Here is an 18,676-nt window from a genome sequence, read left to right as displayed (position 1 = left end):
ATTGAAAACATGAGTAACTTTAATATCAAAGATGTTTTTCAAGTGACATATAGAAAACATTTTATGTACTACTCAAATAATGAAATCCACCTGTCTTGTCAAAAAAAGAAAACCATGGCTTGATTTGTCTCCTCATTTGCATATAAAGCCATTGAGAGAAAACATTGGAGATGCAGTTTACCACGAATATATGCCCCAGGTATTAGTCGTGGTAGGTGGTGTGGGTTAAGTGCCCTGCATGATGCAGTCAACTCAATAGCTCCAGGTACTTAGCTGAGGATCTACATTCCGGCAGTGACTTAAAAAGATATTTACTGCCAAAACTGAAAAATTCAACTATAGGTGGAACAATCTGAGCAAAACAAAAGTTCCGATAAATTATCTCAGGTCCTACATTTTAACCATCCAGCGGTTCTCCCATCATCTTACACATACCCACAGTTTCTCAGCTCACGCCTATACTCACCATGGAATCGTTTGACTATGCACTGCCCATCTAATTGGACTGAGCAGTCACCAAATTTCTTGTTGCACTTCTGAGGCATTGTAGTGCGACTTATACTGCTTTCATGTGCGACTTCCCAAAAGAAAGCCACAAAATTGCACACGCCAAAATTCAAAACACATACACCACCGAAAGACATCGTTGAAGCCAAAACCCTTGTTAGTAATTTTGCAACTTTTGTTACGGCGATCTGCCAAAATCGATTCTTAGTATATATCCCCCTGGTCGTTTTTTACTCCTTTGTGAAAGGATGCGCGTTCATCACAATATACTGCCAGCGTGTGCAAGTCGAAGGACGTTGCGTTACCACTGGACCATAGCTAAGTAATGGTTTGAGACAAGAATAGCTAGCATAATGTTCCTGTGCTCATAATTCAACTAACCTCCATACATGGGTTGAGGTCAACATCTCTCATTTTTCTGTTTGCAGACATCTTGCTGCAATCCTAAAACACAGAAACAAGCAGATCATCATCTTCTCCACATACATCACAGCAGTATCTGAAAAGCTGAATGGGAAAATATGTGCCTCTAACAACAATCTTATTTTTACCTATTACGGCAATATCTTTTCTCACCCTGCATGTATATTTTAAGCAGATTTCAAACAAAAATAATACATTGTAATGTTATCTCTTGATGACTATGGGTAGAGTGCCATCTTGTGGCAAATCCACCAAACCAGAGTGTTTTTACATGTAAGGAGATTAATAAAAACAGGGAAAAGGGTGGAACCAAATAAAAGGCAAGAAAAGAGGAAAACTAAACAAGTCCAGACCATACGTAATAAGCTACAGGAACATTTACATCCAAAAAGACTGTTATGAGAGGTCTTTATCAACTACAGGTTGAGTATCCCTTATCCAAAATGCTTGGGACCAGAGGTATTTTGGATATGGGATTTTTCCGTATTTTGGAATAATTGCATACCATAATAAGATATCATGGTGATGGGACCCAAGTCTAAGCACTGAATGCATTTATGTGTCATATACACCTAGCCTGAAGGTAATTTTAGCCAATATTTTTTATAACTTTGTGCATTAAACAAAGTGTGTCTACAGTCACACAATTCATTTATGTTTCATATACACCTTATAGACACAGCCTGAAGGTCATTTAATACAATATTTTTAATAACTTTGTGTATTAAACAAAGTTTGTGTACACTGAGCCATCAAAAAACAAAGGTTTCACTATCACACTCAAAAAAGTCCGTATTTCGGAATATTTGGATATGGGATACTCAACCTGTACTAGTACATGGCTACTTTGAGGACTAAACCACAAATGCACTTAAATTCAATCCATTATATCATAATAAAGTTATTCTTTATTTATACATGTGCTGTATAGGCAGAATGGGTGCAACTTCTGACTCCAAGAAGCGTATTATAATCTATCTTTGGAATTTCCTTATTGTCTTAAATGCAATCTATTTAATCATATAAACATTTTCAGGGTCCCAGGACAATGGCACAAAGACTTCATCTACAAAAAAATAATAAAAATAATAAAATAAATCAATGTTGGAGGAGTACAAACCAGGATACCTTACTTCCATGTTACGCAAAGTAAGTCCAATGTGACAAACATCCTTCTAATTCACTGCTGGGGATGAATTACCACTTATGTAATTGTATAGATCAGTGATAGGAAACACTACACATGTGCTTTCTTTCTCTTACCTAGACCACAGGTTCTGCCCCCTGATGCTTATCTTATACTCCTTTCAGACCGCTATTGGCTGGCCGTACACGGGTGCTTCCCGGGTGCGACCCACCTGAACCCTTTTCACACCGCTGTCCCCAGCCTGGCATATTACAATGTGAACGGGAAACATGTTGCATCGACCTGGCAACCCATTCACACTGCACAGCGACCCGGGTCGAAGCCGTATTCAACCGTAGTTGCTATCAGTGTTAAAATACCAGGTCACTCGACCCAGTATATTTCCCCTGGGCCCTTGAAGACCGCACAGCAACCCGGGTTACTGCGCGCTCAAGTGCAATAACCTGGGTTACAAGCTGGCGGTCTGAAAGGGGTATTAGTGTCATGTCCCCTAGTGAGGCAATATTCATATACCATGTACTTGTCCTACAAGTCGCTGTTTTCTTGTTTTGCTAACAAGAAATTATAATAACTACTACTACTACTACTACTACTACTACTACTACTACTACTACTACTACTACTACTACTACACTATAGAGGCTGCATGAGTGGCCCTCTAATAGTTAAAAGGACAAATTACAATTAATGTTGGTAAAACCTGAAATACTCAAACAAAACCCCTTATCTGTAGTAACATTAGCATGCATTTAAAACAAGCTACAATAAACAAATCAGACAATAAAGCAGGAAAGATCTGGAAACCACAAATGAAGGCTCAGGGAGGACTGCATGTGGTCCTAGCGCCATCTATTGCCCATCACTGGCATAAGTGATATTTAGGGGTTTATTCAACTGTTTTGGGCACCAAGATAACTAGTTAATTCAATTGTTTTGGGTGCCTATTTTTGTGCCAAAAAGCACCCATCTAAAGTCTTGATTTGGGTGCCCAAAGAACAGTTTCAGCTCCCAAACCAAGGATTTTTCGCACATTTCTGCTCCTCAATGTTCTTAATATTTTTATCTGCTTGAACAATTGTGTTTCTCAGGAGGCTGAGAGCATAAATGTGTGCACCCGCATGGGTACATAAGTACACTTACAGAGGAGAAGGTCCTAACAGAACTCTCAAATCTGAAAGTGGACAAATCTATGGGGCCAGATGGGATACATCCAAAGATACTAAAAGAACTTAAAAAGGTGCTGGTAGCACCATTGACAGAATTGATCAACCATTAGCTACAGGAGTAATTCCAGAGGACTGGAAAATAAGATTTTACTTACCGATAAATCTATTTCTCGTAGTCCGTAGTGGATGCTGGGACTCCATCAGGACCATGGGGAATAGCGGCTCCGCAGGAGACAGGGCACAAAATTTAAAAGTTTGACCACTAGGTGGTGTGTACTGGCTCCTCCCCCTATGACCCTCCTCCAAGCCTCAGTTAGGATACTGTGCCCGGACGAGCGTACACAATAAGGAAGGATTTTGAATCCCGGGTAAGACTCATACCAGCCACACCAATCACACCGTACAACTTGTGATCTGAACCCAGTTAACAGTATGACAAACGTAGGAGCCTCTGAACAGACGGCTCACAACAATAACAACCCGATTTTTTTGTAACAATAACTATGTACAAGTATTGCAGACAATCCGCACTTGGGATGGGCGCCCAGCATCCACTACGGACTACGAGAAATAGATTTATCGGTAAGTAAAATCTTATTTTCTCTGACGTCCTAGTGGATGCTGGGACTCCGTCAGGACCATGGGGATTATACCAAAGCTCCCAAACGGGCGGGAGAGTGCGGATGACTCTGCAGCACCGAATGAGAGAACTCCAGGTCCTCCTTAGCCAGGGTATCAAATTTGTATAATTTTACAAACGTGTTCTCCCCTGACCACGTAGCTGCTCGGCAGAGTTGTAATGCCGAGACCCCTCGGGCAGCCGCCCAAGATGAGCCCACCTTCCTTGTGGAATGGGCCTTGACAGATTTAGGCTGTGGCAGGCCTGCCACAGAATGTGCAAGTTGAATTGTGCTACAAATCCAACGAGCAATCGTCTGCTTAGAAGCAGGAGCACCCAGCTTGTTGGGTGCATACAGTATAAACAGCGAGTCAGATTTTCTGACTCCAGCCGTCCTTGAAATATATATTTTCAATGCTCTGACAACGTCCAGCAACTTGGAATCCTCCAAATCGCTAGTAGCCGCAGGCACCACAATAGGCTGGTTCAGGTGAAACGCTGAAACCACCTTAGGCAGAAAGTGAGGACGCGTCCGCAGTTCTGCCCTGTCCGAATGGAAAATCAGATATGGGCTTTTATACGATAAAGCCGCCAATTCTGACACTCTCCTGGCTGAAGCCAGGGCCAGTAGCATGGTTACTTTCCATGTAAGATATTTCAAATCCACCGATTTGAGTGGCTCAAACCAATGGGATTTGAGAAAATCCAAAACTACATTAAGATCCCACGGTGCCACTGGGGGCACAACCGGGGGCTGTATATGTAGTACTCCTTTTACAAAAGTCTGGACTTCAGGAACTGAAGCCAATTCTTTCTGGAAGAAAATCGACAGGGCCGAAATTTGAACCTTAATGGACCCTAATTTGAGGCCCATAGACAAACCTGTTTGCAGGAAATGTAGGAATCGACCCAGTTGAAATTCCTCCGTCGGGGCCTTCCTGGCCTCACACCACGCAACATATTTTCTCCAAATGCGGTGATAATGTTGTGCAGTCACCTCCTTCCTGGCTTTTACCAGGGTAGGGATGACCTCTTCCGGAATGCCTTTTTCCCTTAGGATTCGGCGTTCAACCGCCATGCCGTCAAACGCAGCCGCGGTAAGTCTTGGTATAGACACGGTCCCTGCTGAAGCAGGTCCCGTCTTAGAGGTAGAGGCCACGGATCTTCCGTGAGCATCTCCTGAAGTTCCGGGTACCAAGTTCTTCTTGGCCAATCCGGAGCCACGAGTATCGTTCTTACTCCCCTTTGCCGTATAATTCTCAGTACTTTTGGTATGAGAGGCAGAGGAGGAAACACATACACTGACTGGTACACCCATGGTGTTACCAGAGCGTCTACAGCTATTGCCTGAGGGTCTCTTGACCTGGCGCAATACCTGTCCAGTTTTTTGTTGAGGCGGGACGCCATCATGTCCACCATTGGTCTTTCCCAATGGACCACAATCATGTGGAAGACTTCTGGATGAAGTCCCCACTCTCCCGGGTGCAGATCGTGTCTGCTGAGGAAGTCTGCTTCCCAGTTGTCCACTCCCGGGATGAACACAGCTGACAGTGCTAACACATGATTTTCTGCCCAGCGGAGAATCCTTGCAGCTTCTGCCATTGCCCTCCTGCTTCTTGTGCCGCCCTGTCTGTTTACGTGGGCGACTGCCGTGATGTTGTCCGACTGAATCAACACCGGCTGACCCTGAAGCAGAGGTTTTGCCAGGCTTAGAGCATTGTAGATTGCTCTTAGCTCCAGTATATTTATGTGAAGAGACGTCTCCAGGCTTGACCACACGCCCTGGAAGTTTCTTCCCTGTGTGACCGCTCCCCAGCCTCTCAGGCTGGCATCCGTGGTCACTAGGACCCAGTTCTGTATGCCGAATCTGCGGCCCTCTAACAGATGAGCACTCTGCAACCACCATAGCAGAGACACTCTTGTCCTTGTGGACAATTTTATCCGCTGATGCATCTGCAGATGCGATCCGGACCATTTGTCCAGCAGATCCCACTGAAAAGTTCGTGCATGGAATCTGCCGAATGGAATCGCTTCGTAAGAAGCTACCATTTTTCCCAGGACTCTTGTGCATTGATGCACAGATACTTTTCCTGGTTTTAGGAGGTTCCTGACTAGATCGGATAACTCCCTGGCTTTCTCCTCCGGAAGAAATACCTTTTTCTGAACAGTGTCCAGAATCATCCCTAGGAACAACAGACGTGTCGTCGGGATCAGTTGGGATTTTGGAAAATTCAGAATCCACCCGTGTTGTTGGAGCACTACTTGGGTTAGTGCTACTCCGACCTCCAGCTGTTCTCTGGATCTTGCCCTTAGATCGTCCAAGTAAGGGATAATTAAGACGCCTTCTCTTCGAAGAAGGATCATCATTTCGGCCATTACCTTGGTAAAGACCCGGGGTGCCGTGGACAATCCAAACGGCAGCGTCTGAAACTAATGACAGTTTTGGACCACGAACCTGAGGTACCCTTGGTGTGAAGGACAAATTGGAACATGAAGGTAAGCATCCTTGATGTCCAAGGGCACCATAAAATCCCCTTCTTCCAGATTCGCTATCACTGCTCTGAGTGACTCCATCTTGAACTTGAATTTTTGTATGTACAGGTTCAGAGATTTTAGATTTAGAATCGGTCTTACCGAGCCGTCCGGCTTCGGTACCACAAATAGCGTGGAGTAATACCCCTGTCCCTGTTGTAGGAGGGGTACCTTGACTATCACCTGCTGAGAATACAGCTTGTGAATGGCCTCCAATACCGTCGCCCTGTCGGAGGGAGACGTTGGCAAAGCAGACTTTAGGAAACGGCGAGGAGGGGACTTCTCGAATTCCAACCTGTAACCCTGAGATACTACCTGCAGGTTCCAGGGGTCCACCTGCGAGTGAGCCCACTGTGCGCTGAAATGTTTGAGGCGACCCCCCACCGCCCCTGAGTCTGCTTGTAAGGTCCCAGCGTCATGCTGACGCCTTTGTAGAAGCCGGGGAGGGCTTCTGCTCCTGGGAAGGAGCTGCTTGTTGCAGTCTCTTACCCTTTCCTTTGCCTCGGGGCAAATAGGAATGTCCTTTTGCTCGTTTGTTCTTATAGGAACGAAAGGACTGCGGCTGAAAAGCCTGCGGCTTTTTCCTCTGGGAGGTGACCTGGGGTAAAAAGGTGGATTTTCCGGCCGTTGCCGTGGCCACCAGATCCGATAGACCGACCCCAAATAATTCCTCCCCCTTATACGGCAATACTTCCATATGTCGTTTGGAATCCGCATCACCTGACCACTGGCGCGTCCATAAACTTCTTCTGGCAGATATGGACATCGCACTTACTCTCGATGCCAGAGTGCAAATATCTCTCTGTGCATCTCGCATATAAAGAAATGCATCCTTTAACTGCTCTATAGTCAGTAAAATACTGTCCCTATCCAGGGTATCAATATTTTCAGACAGTGACTCCGACCAAGCCACGCCAGCACTGCACATCCAGGCTGAGGCGATTGCTGGTCTCAGTATAACACCCGTATGTGTGTATATACTTTTTAATGTATTCTCCAGCCTCCTATCAGCTGGATCCTTGAGGGCGGCCGTATCAGGAGACGGTAACGCCACTTGCTTTGATAAGCGTGTGAGCGCCTTATCCACCCTAGGAGGTGTTTCCCAGCGCGCCCTAACCTCTGGCGGGAAAGGGTATAATGCCAATAACTTCTTTGAAATTAGCAGTTTTCTATCTGGGGTAACCCACGCTTCATCACACACTTCATTTCAGTTCCTCTGATTCAGGAAAAACTATCGGTAGTTTTTTTTACACCCCACATAATACCCCTTTTTGTGGTACTTGCAGTATCAGAGATATGCAAAGCCTCCTTCATTGCCGTGATCATATAACGTGTGGCCCTACTGGAAAATACGTTTGTTTCTTCACCGTCGACACTGGATTCAGTGTCAGTGTCTGGGTCTGTGTCGACCGACTGAGGTAAAGAGCGTTTTACAGCCCCTGACTGTGTCTGAGACGCCTGGACAGGTACTAACTGGTTTGCCGGCTGTCTCATGTCGTCAACCGACTTTTGTAGCGTGCTGACACTATCCCGTAATTCCATAAACAAAGCCATCCATTCTGGTGTCGACTCCCTAGGGGGTGACATCACCATTACAGGCAATTGCTCCGCCTCCACGCCAACATCGTCCTCATACATGTCGACACACACGTACCGACACACAGGGAATGCTCTGATAGAAGACAGGACCCGACTAGCCCTTTGGGGAGACAGAGGGAGAGTTTGCCAGCACACACCCAAGCGCTATAAATATATATAGGGACAACCTTAATAAGTGTGTTCCCTTTATAGCAGCTCAAATATTTTAAATATCGCCAATAAGTGCCCCCCCTCTCTGTTTTTACCCTGTTTCTGTAGTGCAGTGCAGGGGAGAGTCCTGGGAGCCTTCCTCGCAGTGGAGCTGGGCAGGAAAATGGCGCTGTGTGCTGAGGAGAATAGGCCCCGCCCCCTTTTCGGCAGGCTTCTTCTCCCGGTTTTTTTGGAACCTGGCAGGGGTTAAATACATCCATATAGCCCCAGGGGCTATATGTGATATATTTTAGCCAGAATAGGTATATTACATTGCTGCCCAGGGCGCCCCCCCCAGCGCCCTGCACCCTCAGTGACCGCTGGTGTGAAGTGTGCGGAGAGCAATGGCGCACAGCTGCAGTGCTGTGCGCTACCTCATGAAGACTGAGACGTCTTCTGCCGCCGGTTTCTGGACCTCTTCTCTATTCGGCATCTGCAAGGGGGTCGGCGGCGCGGCTCCGGTGACCCATCCAGGCTGTACCTGTGATCGTCCCTCTGGAGCTAGTGTCCAGTAGCCTAAGAAGCAAATCCATCCTGCACGCAGGTGAGTTCACTTCTTCTCCCCTAAGTCCCTCGTTGCAGTGAGCCTGTTGCCAGCAGGACTCACTGAAAATAAAAAACCTAACAAACTTTTTCTAAGCAGCTCTTTAGGAGAGCCACCTAGATTGCACCCTGCTCGGACGGGCACAAAAACCTAACTGAGGCTTGGAGGAGGGTCATAGGGGGAGGAGCCAGTACACACCACCTAGTGGTCAAACTTTTAAATTTTGTGCCCTGTCTCCTGCGGAGCCGCTATTCCCCATGGTCCTGACGGAGTCCCAGCATCCACTAGGACGTCAGAGAAAAGAGCAAACGTAGTCCCACTGCACAAAAGTGGAAGCAAGGAAGAGGCAAACAACTACAGACCAGTGAGTCTTACATCAGTAGTAGGGAAATTAATGGAAACACTCTTAAAAGAAAGAGTTGTAGATTATCTTTAATACGGCAATTTACAGGATCCCAAACAGCATGGATTCACTGGGGGGAGATCATGTCAAACAAATCTTATTGACTTTTTTGACTGTGTGACTAAAGTGATGGATAAAGGTGGAGCCATGGATATAGCTTATCTAGACTTTAGTAAGGCTTTTGACACTGTTCCACATTGCAGACTGCTAAATAAACTTGAAAGTTTGGGATTGGATATTAGGATTATTGAATGGATAAGATCTTGGTTGAAGGATAGAAAACAGAGAGTTGTGGTAAATGGAGTGCATTCACAGGAGGGAAATGTTACCAGTGGAGTACCCCAGGGATCTGTACTTGGACCAGTGCTTTTTAATATCTTTATTGGTGACACTGCAAATGGCATTAAAGGGAAAGTATGCCTTTTTGCAGATGGCACAAAGGTATGCAACAGGGTAGACACACCAGGTGGGGTAAAACAAATGATTGAGGATCTAGGTAGACTAGAGGAATGGTCAAGAGTGTGGCAATTACAGTTTAACGCCAAAAAATGCAAAATCATGCACTTGGGTCTCAAAAATCCAAAGGCTAAATATAGTATTAATGGCACTATACTGGAAACTACTGAGGAGGAAAAGGATCTAGGAGTCACTATTTCAGATGACTTAAAGGCAGGTAAGCAATGTAACAAAGCAATGAGGAAGGCTAGTCAGATGCTTGGCTGCATTGGGAGAGGAATCAGCAGCAGAAAATAAGAATTTACTTACCGATAATTCTATTTCTCGTAGTCCGTAGTGGATGCTGGGGACTCCGTCAGGACCATGGGGAATAGCGGGCTCCGCAGGAGACAGGGCACATCTAAAAAGCTTTTTAGGTCACATGGTGTGTACTGGCTCCTCCCCCTATGACCCTCCTCCAAGCCTCAGTTAGGTACTGTGCCCGGACGAGCGTACACAATAAGGAAGGATCTTGAATCCCGGGTAAGACTCATACCAGCCACACCAATCACACCGTACAACTTGTGATCTGAACCCAGTTAACAGTATGATAACAAAACGAAGTAGCCTCTGAAAAAATGGCTCACAACAATAGTAATAACCCGATTTTTGTAACAATAACTATGTACAAGCATTGCAGACAATCCGCACTTGGGATGGGCGCCCAGCATCCACTACGGACTACGAGAAATAGAATTATCGGTAAGTAAATTCTTATTTTCTCTAACGTCCTAGTGGATGCTGGGGACTCCGTCAGGACCATGGGGATTATACCAAAGCTCCCAAACGGGCGGGAGAGTGCGGATGACTCTGCAGCACCGAATGAGAGAACTCCAGGTCCTCTTTAGCCAGAGTATCAAATTTGTAAAATTTTACAAACGTGTTCTCCCCTGACCACGTAGCTGCTCGGCAAAGTTATAATGCCGAGACTCCTCGGGCAGCCGCCCAGGATGAGGCCACCTTCCTTGTGGAATGGGCATCTACATATTTCGGCTGTGGCAGGCCTGCCACAGAATGTGCAAGCTGAATTGTACTACAAATCTAGCGTGCAATAGACTGCTTAGAAGCAGGAGCACCCAGCTTGTTGGGTGCATACAATATAAACAGCAAGTCAGACTTTCTGACTCCAGCCGTCCTAACTATATATATATATATATATATATATATATATATATATATATATATATATATATATATATATATATATATATATATATATATATATATATATATTTTTAGGGCCCTGACAACGTCTAGTAACTTGGAGTCCTCCAAGTCCCCAGTAGCCGCAGGCACCACAATAGGTTGTTTCAGGTGACAACGCTGACACCCCTTTAGGAAGAAACTGGAGACGAGTCCCAGTTCTGCCCTGTTCAAATGGAAAATTCTAATATGGGCTTTTGTAAAACAAAACCGCCCATTCTTTTTGACAATCGCCTGGCCGAGGCCAGGACTAACAACATGGTCACTTTCCATGTGAGATATTGGTCAACAGAATGGTCACTTTCCATGTGAGATATTTCAAATCCACAGATTTGAGCGGTTCAAACCAATATGATTTTAAGGAATCCCAACACTATGTTGAGATCTCACGGTGCCCCTAGAGGCACAAAAGAACTGTATATGGAATACACCCTTTACAATCTGGACTTCAGGAACTGAAGTCAATTTTTTCTGGAAGAAAATCTACAGGGCCGAAATTTAAATCTTAATGAACCCCAATTTGAGACTCAAAACACTCCTGTTTTCAGGAAGTGCAGAATCGACCTAGTTGAATTTCCTTCGTGGAGCCTTCCTGGCCTTACCCACGCAACATATTTTCACCACATGTGGTGATGACGTTGTGCGGTCACCTCCTTCCTGGCTTTGACCAAGGTAGGTATGACCTCTTATGGAATGCCTTTTTCCCTTCAGAATCCGGTATTCAACCGCCATGCCGTCAAACGCAGCCGCGGTAATTCTTGGAAAAGACATGGTACTTGCTGAAGCAAGTCCCTTCTTAGCTCCCCAGGCCCTTAGTCCTCTGTGAGCATCTCTTGAAGCTCCGGGTACCAAGTCCCTCTTGGCCCATCCGGAGCCACTAGTATAGTTCATACTCCTCTATGTCTTATAATTCTCAATACCTTGGTTATGAGAAACAGAGGAGGGAACCCATACACTGACTGGTACACCCACGGTGTTACCAGAACATCCACAGCTATCGCCTGAAGGTCTCATGACCTGGCGGAATACCTGTCCCGTTTTTCGGGCGGGACGCTATCATGTCCACCTTTGGTCTTTGCCAACGGTCCACAATCATGCTGAAAAACTTCCCTATGAAGTTTCCACTCTCCCGGGTGGAGGTCATGCCTGCTGAGGAAGTCTGCTTCCCAGTCGTCCACTCCCGGAAAGAACACTGCTGACAGTGCTATCACATGATTTTCCGCCTAGCGAAAAATCCTTGCAGTTTTGTCACTGCCCTCCTGCTTCTTGTGCCGCCCTTTCTGTTTACGTGGGCGACTGCCGTGATGTTATCCCACTGGATCAATACCGGCTGACCTTGAAGCAGAGGTCTTGCTAAGTTTAGAGCCTTATAAATTTGCTCTAAGCTTATTTATGCAGAGAGAATTCTCCAGACTTAATCACACTTCCCTGGAAATTTTTTCCCTGTGTGACTGTTCTCCAGCCTCTCAGGCTGGCCTCCGTGGTCACCGGCATCCACTCCTGAATGCCAAATCTGCGGCCCTCTAGAAGATGAGCACTCTGTAATCACCACAGGAGAGACACCCTTGTCCTTGGATATAGGGTTATCCGCTGATGCATCTGAGGATGTGATCCGGACCATTTGTCCAGCAGATCCCACCGAAGAGTTCTTGCGGGAAATCTGCCGAATGGAATTGCTTCGTAATAAGCCACCATTTTTACCAGGACTCTTGTGCAATGATGCACTGACACTTTTCCTGGTTTTAGGAGGATCCCGATTAGCTCGGAGAACTCCCTGGCTTTCTCCACTGGGAGAAACACGTTTTTCTGGACTGTGTCCAGAATCATCCCTATGAACAGTAGACGTGTCATCGGAAAAAGCTGCGATTTTGGAATATTTAGAATCCACTCGTGCTGACGTAGAACTACTTAAGATAGTGCTACTCCGACCTCCAACTGTTCTCTGGACCTTGCCCTTATCAGGAAAGCGTCCATGTTTCCTTTTAAGAAAAATCATCATTCCGGCCATTACCTTGGTAAAGACCCGGGGCGCCGTGGACAACCCAAACGGCAGCGTCTGAACTGATAGTGACAGTTCTGTACCAGGAACCTGAAGTACCCTTGGTGAGAAGGGCAAATTTGGACCTGTAGGTAAGCGTCCCTGATATCCAGTGACACCATATCGTCCCCTTCTTCCTGGTTCGCTATCACTGCTCTGAGTGACTCCATCTTGATTTGAACGCTTGTATGTAAGTGTTCAAATATTTCAGATCTCACCGAGCCGGTTGGCTTCAGTACCACAATATAGTGTGGAATACTACCCCCTTCCATGTTGTAAGAGGGGTACTTTGATTATCACCTGCTGGGAATACAGCCTGTGAATTGTGTGAGGGGGAGATGTCTCGAATTTCCAATGTACACCTGGGATACTACATGTAGGATCCCGGAGTTCCCTTGCGAGTGAGCCCCCTGCGTACTGAAACTCTTGAGATGACCCCCTACCGCACCTGAGTCCGCTTGTACGGCCCCAGCGTTATGCTGCGGACTTGGCAGAAGCTGTGAGGGGCTTCTGTTCCTGGGAATGGGCTGCTTGCTGCAGTCTTCTTCCCTTTCCTCTACCCCTGGGCAGATATGACTGGCCTTTGCCCGCCTGCCCCTATGGGGACGAAAGGACTGAGACTGAAAAGACTGTGTCCTTTTTTGCCGATATGTGATTCGGGGTAACAAAAAGTGGATTTTTCAGCTGTTGCCATGGCCACCAGGTCCGATGGACCGCCCCTTTATACGGCAATACTTCCACATGCCGTCTGGAATCTGCCTCACCTGACCACTGTCGTGTCTTCGTCTGGCAGATATGTAAATCACATTTACTCTTGATGCCAGAATGCAAATATCCCTCTGCGCATCACGCATATATAGAAATGCATCCTTAAAATGCTCTATAGTCAATAAAATCTTGTCCCTGTCAAGGGTATCAAAATTTTCAGTCAGGAAATCCGACCAAGCCCCCTCAGCGCTGCACATCCAGGCTGAGGCGATTGCTGGTCGTAGTATAACACCAGTATGTGTGTATATACTGTCATGGTATTTTTCAGCTTCCTATCAGCTGGCTTCTTGAGGGCGGCCGTATCTAGAGACGGTAACGCCATGTTTTTATAAGCGTGTGAGCGCCTTATCCACCCTAAGGTGTGTTTCCCAACTCGCCCTTACTTCTGGCGGGAAAGGGTATACCGCCCATAACTTTCTATCGGAGGAACCCCACGTATCATCACACACTTCATTTAATTTATCTGATTCAGGCAAAACTACAAGTAGTTTATTCACACCCTACAAAATACCCTTATTTGTGGTACTTGTAGTATCAGAAATATGTAACATCTCCTTCATTGCCCTTAACATGTAACTCGTGGCCCTAAAGGAAAATTACGTATGTTTCTTCACCGTCGACACTGGGGTCAGTGTCCATGTCTGTGTCTGTCGACCGACTGAGGTAAATGGGCGTTTTTACAAGCCCCTGACGGTGTCTGAGACGCCTGGACCGGTACTAATTTGTCCGCCGGCCATCTCATGTCGTCAACCGTCTTGCAGCGTGTTGACATTATCACGTAATTCCATAAGTAGACCATCCATTCCGGTGTCGACTCCCTAGAGAGTGACATCAACATTACAGGCAATTTGCTCCGCCACCTCACCAACATTTTCCTCATACATGTCGACACACACGTACCGACATACAGCACACACACAGGGAATGCTCTGATAGAGGACAGGACCCACTAGCCCTTTGGGGAGACAGAGGGAGAGTTTGCCAGCACACACCAAAAGCGCTATAATGTATATAACAACCCTAGAAGGTGTTGTTTCTATATATGCGCTCTTAATATATCATTATATCGCCAATTTATGCCCCCCTTCTCTTTTAACCCTGTTTCTGTAGTGCAGTGCAGGGGAGAGTGGGAGCCTTCCTCACCAGCGGAGCTGATCAGGAAAATGGCGCTGAGTGCTGAGGAGAATAAGCTCCGCCCCCTTTTCGGCGGGCTTTTCCTCCCGGTTTTTTAATAACTGGCCTGGGTTAAAATACATACATATAGCCTTAATGGCTATATGTGATGTATTTATTTGCCAAATAGGTATTTATATTGCTGCCCAGGGCGCCCCCAGCACCCTCCGTGACCGTGTCAGTGAGCCGTGTGACAACAATGGCGCACAGCTGCAGTGCTGTGCGCTACCTCTCTGAAGACTGTGAAGTCTTCTGCCGCCTGTTTCCGGACCTCCGTTCCGCCGTCTTTCTTCAGCGTCTGTAAGGGGGATCGGCGGCGCGGCTCCGGGACGAACCCCAGGCTGACCTGTGTTCCGACTCCCTCTGGAGCTCAGTGTCCAGTAGCCTAAGACTTCAATCCTCCTGCACGCAGGTGAGTTGCCAGTCTCTCCCCTAAGTCCCTCGTTGCAGTGATCCTGTCGCCAGCAGGAATCACTGATTAGAAACCTAAAAAAAACTTTACTAAATAGCTCCTTAAGAGAGCCATCCAGTTTGCACCCTTCTCGGACGGGCACAAAAACCTAACTGAGGCTTGGAGGAGGGTCATAGGGGGAGGAGCCAGTACACACCATGTGACCTAAAAAGCTTTTTAGATGTGCCCTGTCTCCTGCGGAGCCCGCTATTCCCCATGGTCCTGACGGAGTCCCCAGCATCCACTAGGACGTTAGAGAAATAAGTAATAATGCCACTGTAGAGGTCATTGGTACGGCCTCATCTAGAATACTGTGTTCAATTCTGAGGGCCATATCTCCAAAAGGATATTAATGCATTAGAAACTGAACAAAGAAGGGCAACTAAAATGGTGCATGGCATACATCACAAAACATACCCAGAAAGACTAAGAAATCTCAATATGTATAGTTTGGAGCAGAGAAGGGAAAGGGGGGACATGATAGAAACTTTCAAATATATCAAGGGTTTTAACAAAGTCCAGGAGGGAAACATTCTCCAAATGAAGAGAAGCAATAGGACACGAGGACATGCACTGAGACTGGAGGGGAGGGGGGGGGGTTCAGGGGAAATTTGCGGAAAAATTACTTCACAGAAAGGGTAGTGGACAAGTGGAATAGCCTCCCATCGGAGGTGGTAGAGGCTAAGACAGTAGAGCAATTTAAACATGCATGGGATAGACATAAGGATATCCTTACAAAGAAATAAGTATCAATTAAGGTTAGAGATAAAAAAAAAAAGGGGCAGACAAGATGGGCCAAGTGGTTCTTATCTGCCGACAAATTCTATGTTTCTATGTTACGACAGTAGGTGCCCATTAACAGCACTGAATTCCCCCCTTTAGAAAGTGTATAAAAGACAGCTTCTATAATCTGGAGAAATCTGCATAAACCTATTACATTTATTACTACTTAGCCTTCTCAAAATTAACAAACAAAAAAATATATAAGGGCTCTATTTATATACAAAAAACAGAATTGCTTTTCAGATATGGTCGCATTAAGTTTTCGCAAAAGCAATTTGCGGTTTTAAAGTACTGTGATAGACCAAGCAGTAATGGTCTCTCCTGCCAAGAAGAAAGGAGACATCTTTGACAGCTGAAAAGATGTCTCATTCCATGTCGATAGAGCAATGCGCAGAGCAGCCAGACTCCTTTCATTGCAGAAAGGCGTCCACCGGGAGAGGTGACAGGCCAGGGAGGCGGCCCTCCTCCTTCTCATACAGTGCTGGTGGCCCTCCTACATCCAGCTCTTTCATATTGTGTATCTCAAAAACCAAAAGTACATTTTTAGATAAAATCCAATTGGGACTACTGCACCAAGATCCAATATGAGATCCGCAGCTCACCTCAGTAGAGGAAGCCCAAGGTCCCATAGGTGGTCAAATCAAAGCAAAGAAGGGGCGCTTCATAGTGCATAAAATTTTATGAAGGATGATGTATCCCCACTGCACTATGGAGCACCCCTCTTTGCTTTGTTTGATAGATAAGCTTCCAATTTTTCAAATTTGTGAAAAAAAAGCATTTTATAACCTGTGATACAATCTTAATTAAACAGCTGAAACAACTTACCTGCAAACGCCTCTGTGTGTGCCAGTGCCACGTGACATCTGTGCAGCGCCGCTCACAGGTGGCGCGGGCTCAGGCACACACAGCAGCGTTACCTGAAACATACCTGTGACTTTTTTTCACCAATTTGAAAGACTGAGTGCCGCCGATCATTAAAATTGCATAATGTTGGCTTTTACAACCCTAACAGAAGGCACCAAAGCATATACACTTGCTATATACAAGAGTGAGCGCAAGAACCATTGAATATATTTATATACAGTGTGTGTGTGTGTGTGTGTGTGTGTGTGTGTGTGTGTGTGTGTGTGTGTGTAAATAATGGACCGAGTCAAGTTAGCTGCTCAAGCCACCCCTTCCCTACCACAGTCATACTTACTTCCCCGTTTATAGTGCTCTTCAGCCCCATAGCTGACGCGGGATGCGGTCAACATCCCGCTGGACGGGATCCCGGCGGTCAAAATACCGACGCCGGAATCCCGACCGCCACAATCCAGACATATTCTCCCTCCGTGGGTGTCCACGACACCCATAGAGGGAGAATATAATAGTGTGCCAAGCGCAGCGAGGCACCGTGCCCGCAAGGGGCTGCGTTCCGCTCGCCACCCCTGTCGGGATTGTGTGGTCGGGATTCCGGCGTCGGTATTTCGACCGCCGGGATCCCGTCCAGCGGGATTACGTACTGATCCCGCTGACGCTGCTGTGCGTGGGCTGCGTGCCATGCACACTAGGTTTGCCGCATTGTTTAATTAACAAATTTTGATCAGGGAATGACTATATAAACATATACTTTAAAAAAATCTTTCATTTCTAATTTTTTGTAATATTATGCGTTTCTCTGTTTTCTGCTACCATAACACCATCAATAAATGGTATTATTGCTGGGGAAGTTTTTCTCTTCTTGATAAACAGCTTAAGTGATCATTTCTTATTGAGACCTATGGGGGCTGCATCACTAAGAGAAGATCTGTGATTTCACTGCAATTTCCTGTTCTATAAGTAGGGAGAAGAGAGGGGAAAAAATGCCTTTTCTCCAGCTTAGAGGCTGGAGAACAAAAAAAAAAAAAAAAAAAATTAGGCATTTTTATGTTTGTTAAGAAGAGTCCTAAATGTTTTAACTAATGTTTGCAACCATTTTTGGATTATACTGTATACTTATAGAATTGACATCTACTGTATGAGGATTCTCCTGTTTCTGCTTTTAGAAAAAGAGTAGCAAAGGATTGCTGTGAAAATAAACCCACTGTATATAGGCGAAAAATAAAAAAATAAAACAAAGGAAAGAAAACTAGGTCTATAACTGTGTTTCAGATACATATATGTTACAGTTGAGGTTAATACTGAATGCAGATTATCATTCATCATCTCAGTGTTAAAAGTTTTTGTGACTTCCGGTTCCGGCTGCAATGTGAACGGCAGCGTGAGGAGAGAGCTCCGTGCTGCCCGCCAGCTACCGCATCTTTAACAAGGCTATTAGCCTCCAACGACAGCCGCAAAAGTCTCCCCACTGCAGCCAAAAGCCGGGACCGCTGTATGGAGCGGTATTTAACGCCGAGCATGCCCACCAGAAAGAAGGAGAAAGAAAAAGAGAAGCGCCGCACAGAATCCAAAATGGCGCCGGACGCCGGAGCTCTGCTGCATGCTCCGTCCCCTTCTCCTACACCCACCCTGCACAGCCTGTCTGAGGTCCCACCTGCATCAGCCACCCAGGTCAGTGACCCCAAGACAATACCCTCAGGGGACCAAATCCTATTTACCCCAGCAACACCTGTCACGTATAATGACATGGTGGGGGCTTTCCGCATAGCCATGGGTCC

The 18,676-nt window shown here is 46.0% G+C and overlaps 1 protein-coding gene across 3 annotated transcripts in view; it reads right to left on the bottom strand.

Annotated features, from left to right (window-relative positions):
• The window catches only part of CHCHD7 (coiled-coil-helix-coiled-coil-helix domain containing 7), a 49,187-nt gene that overhangs the window by 16,516 nt on the left and 13,995 nt on the right, over positions 1–18,676 (bottom strand). For all 3 annotated transcript variants that reach the window (XM_063925003.1, XM_063925002.1, XM_063925001.1), the window contains exon 2: positions 889–951. In XM_063925003.1, coding sequence (XP_063781073.1) covers positions 889–939 — 51 coding nt within the window. In that variant the 5' untranslated portion in view covers positions 940–951. The remainder of the gene's footprint in view (positions 1–888; positions 952–18,676) is intronic.

The sequence above is a fragment of the Pseudophryne corroboree genome, chromosome 5 (assembly GCF_028390025.1).
Source record: "Pseudophryne corroboree isolate aPseCor3 chromosome 5, aPseCor3.hap2, whole genome shotgun sequence".
NCBI lineage: Eukaryota > Metazoa > Chordata > Amphibia > Anura > Myobatrachidae > Pseudophryne > Pseudophryne corroboree.
This window is presented reverse-complemented; position numbering and strand designations above follow the sequence as displayed.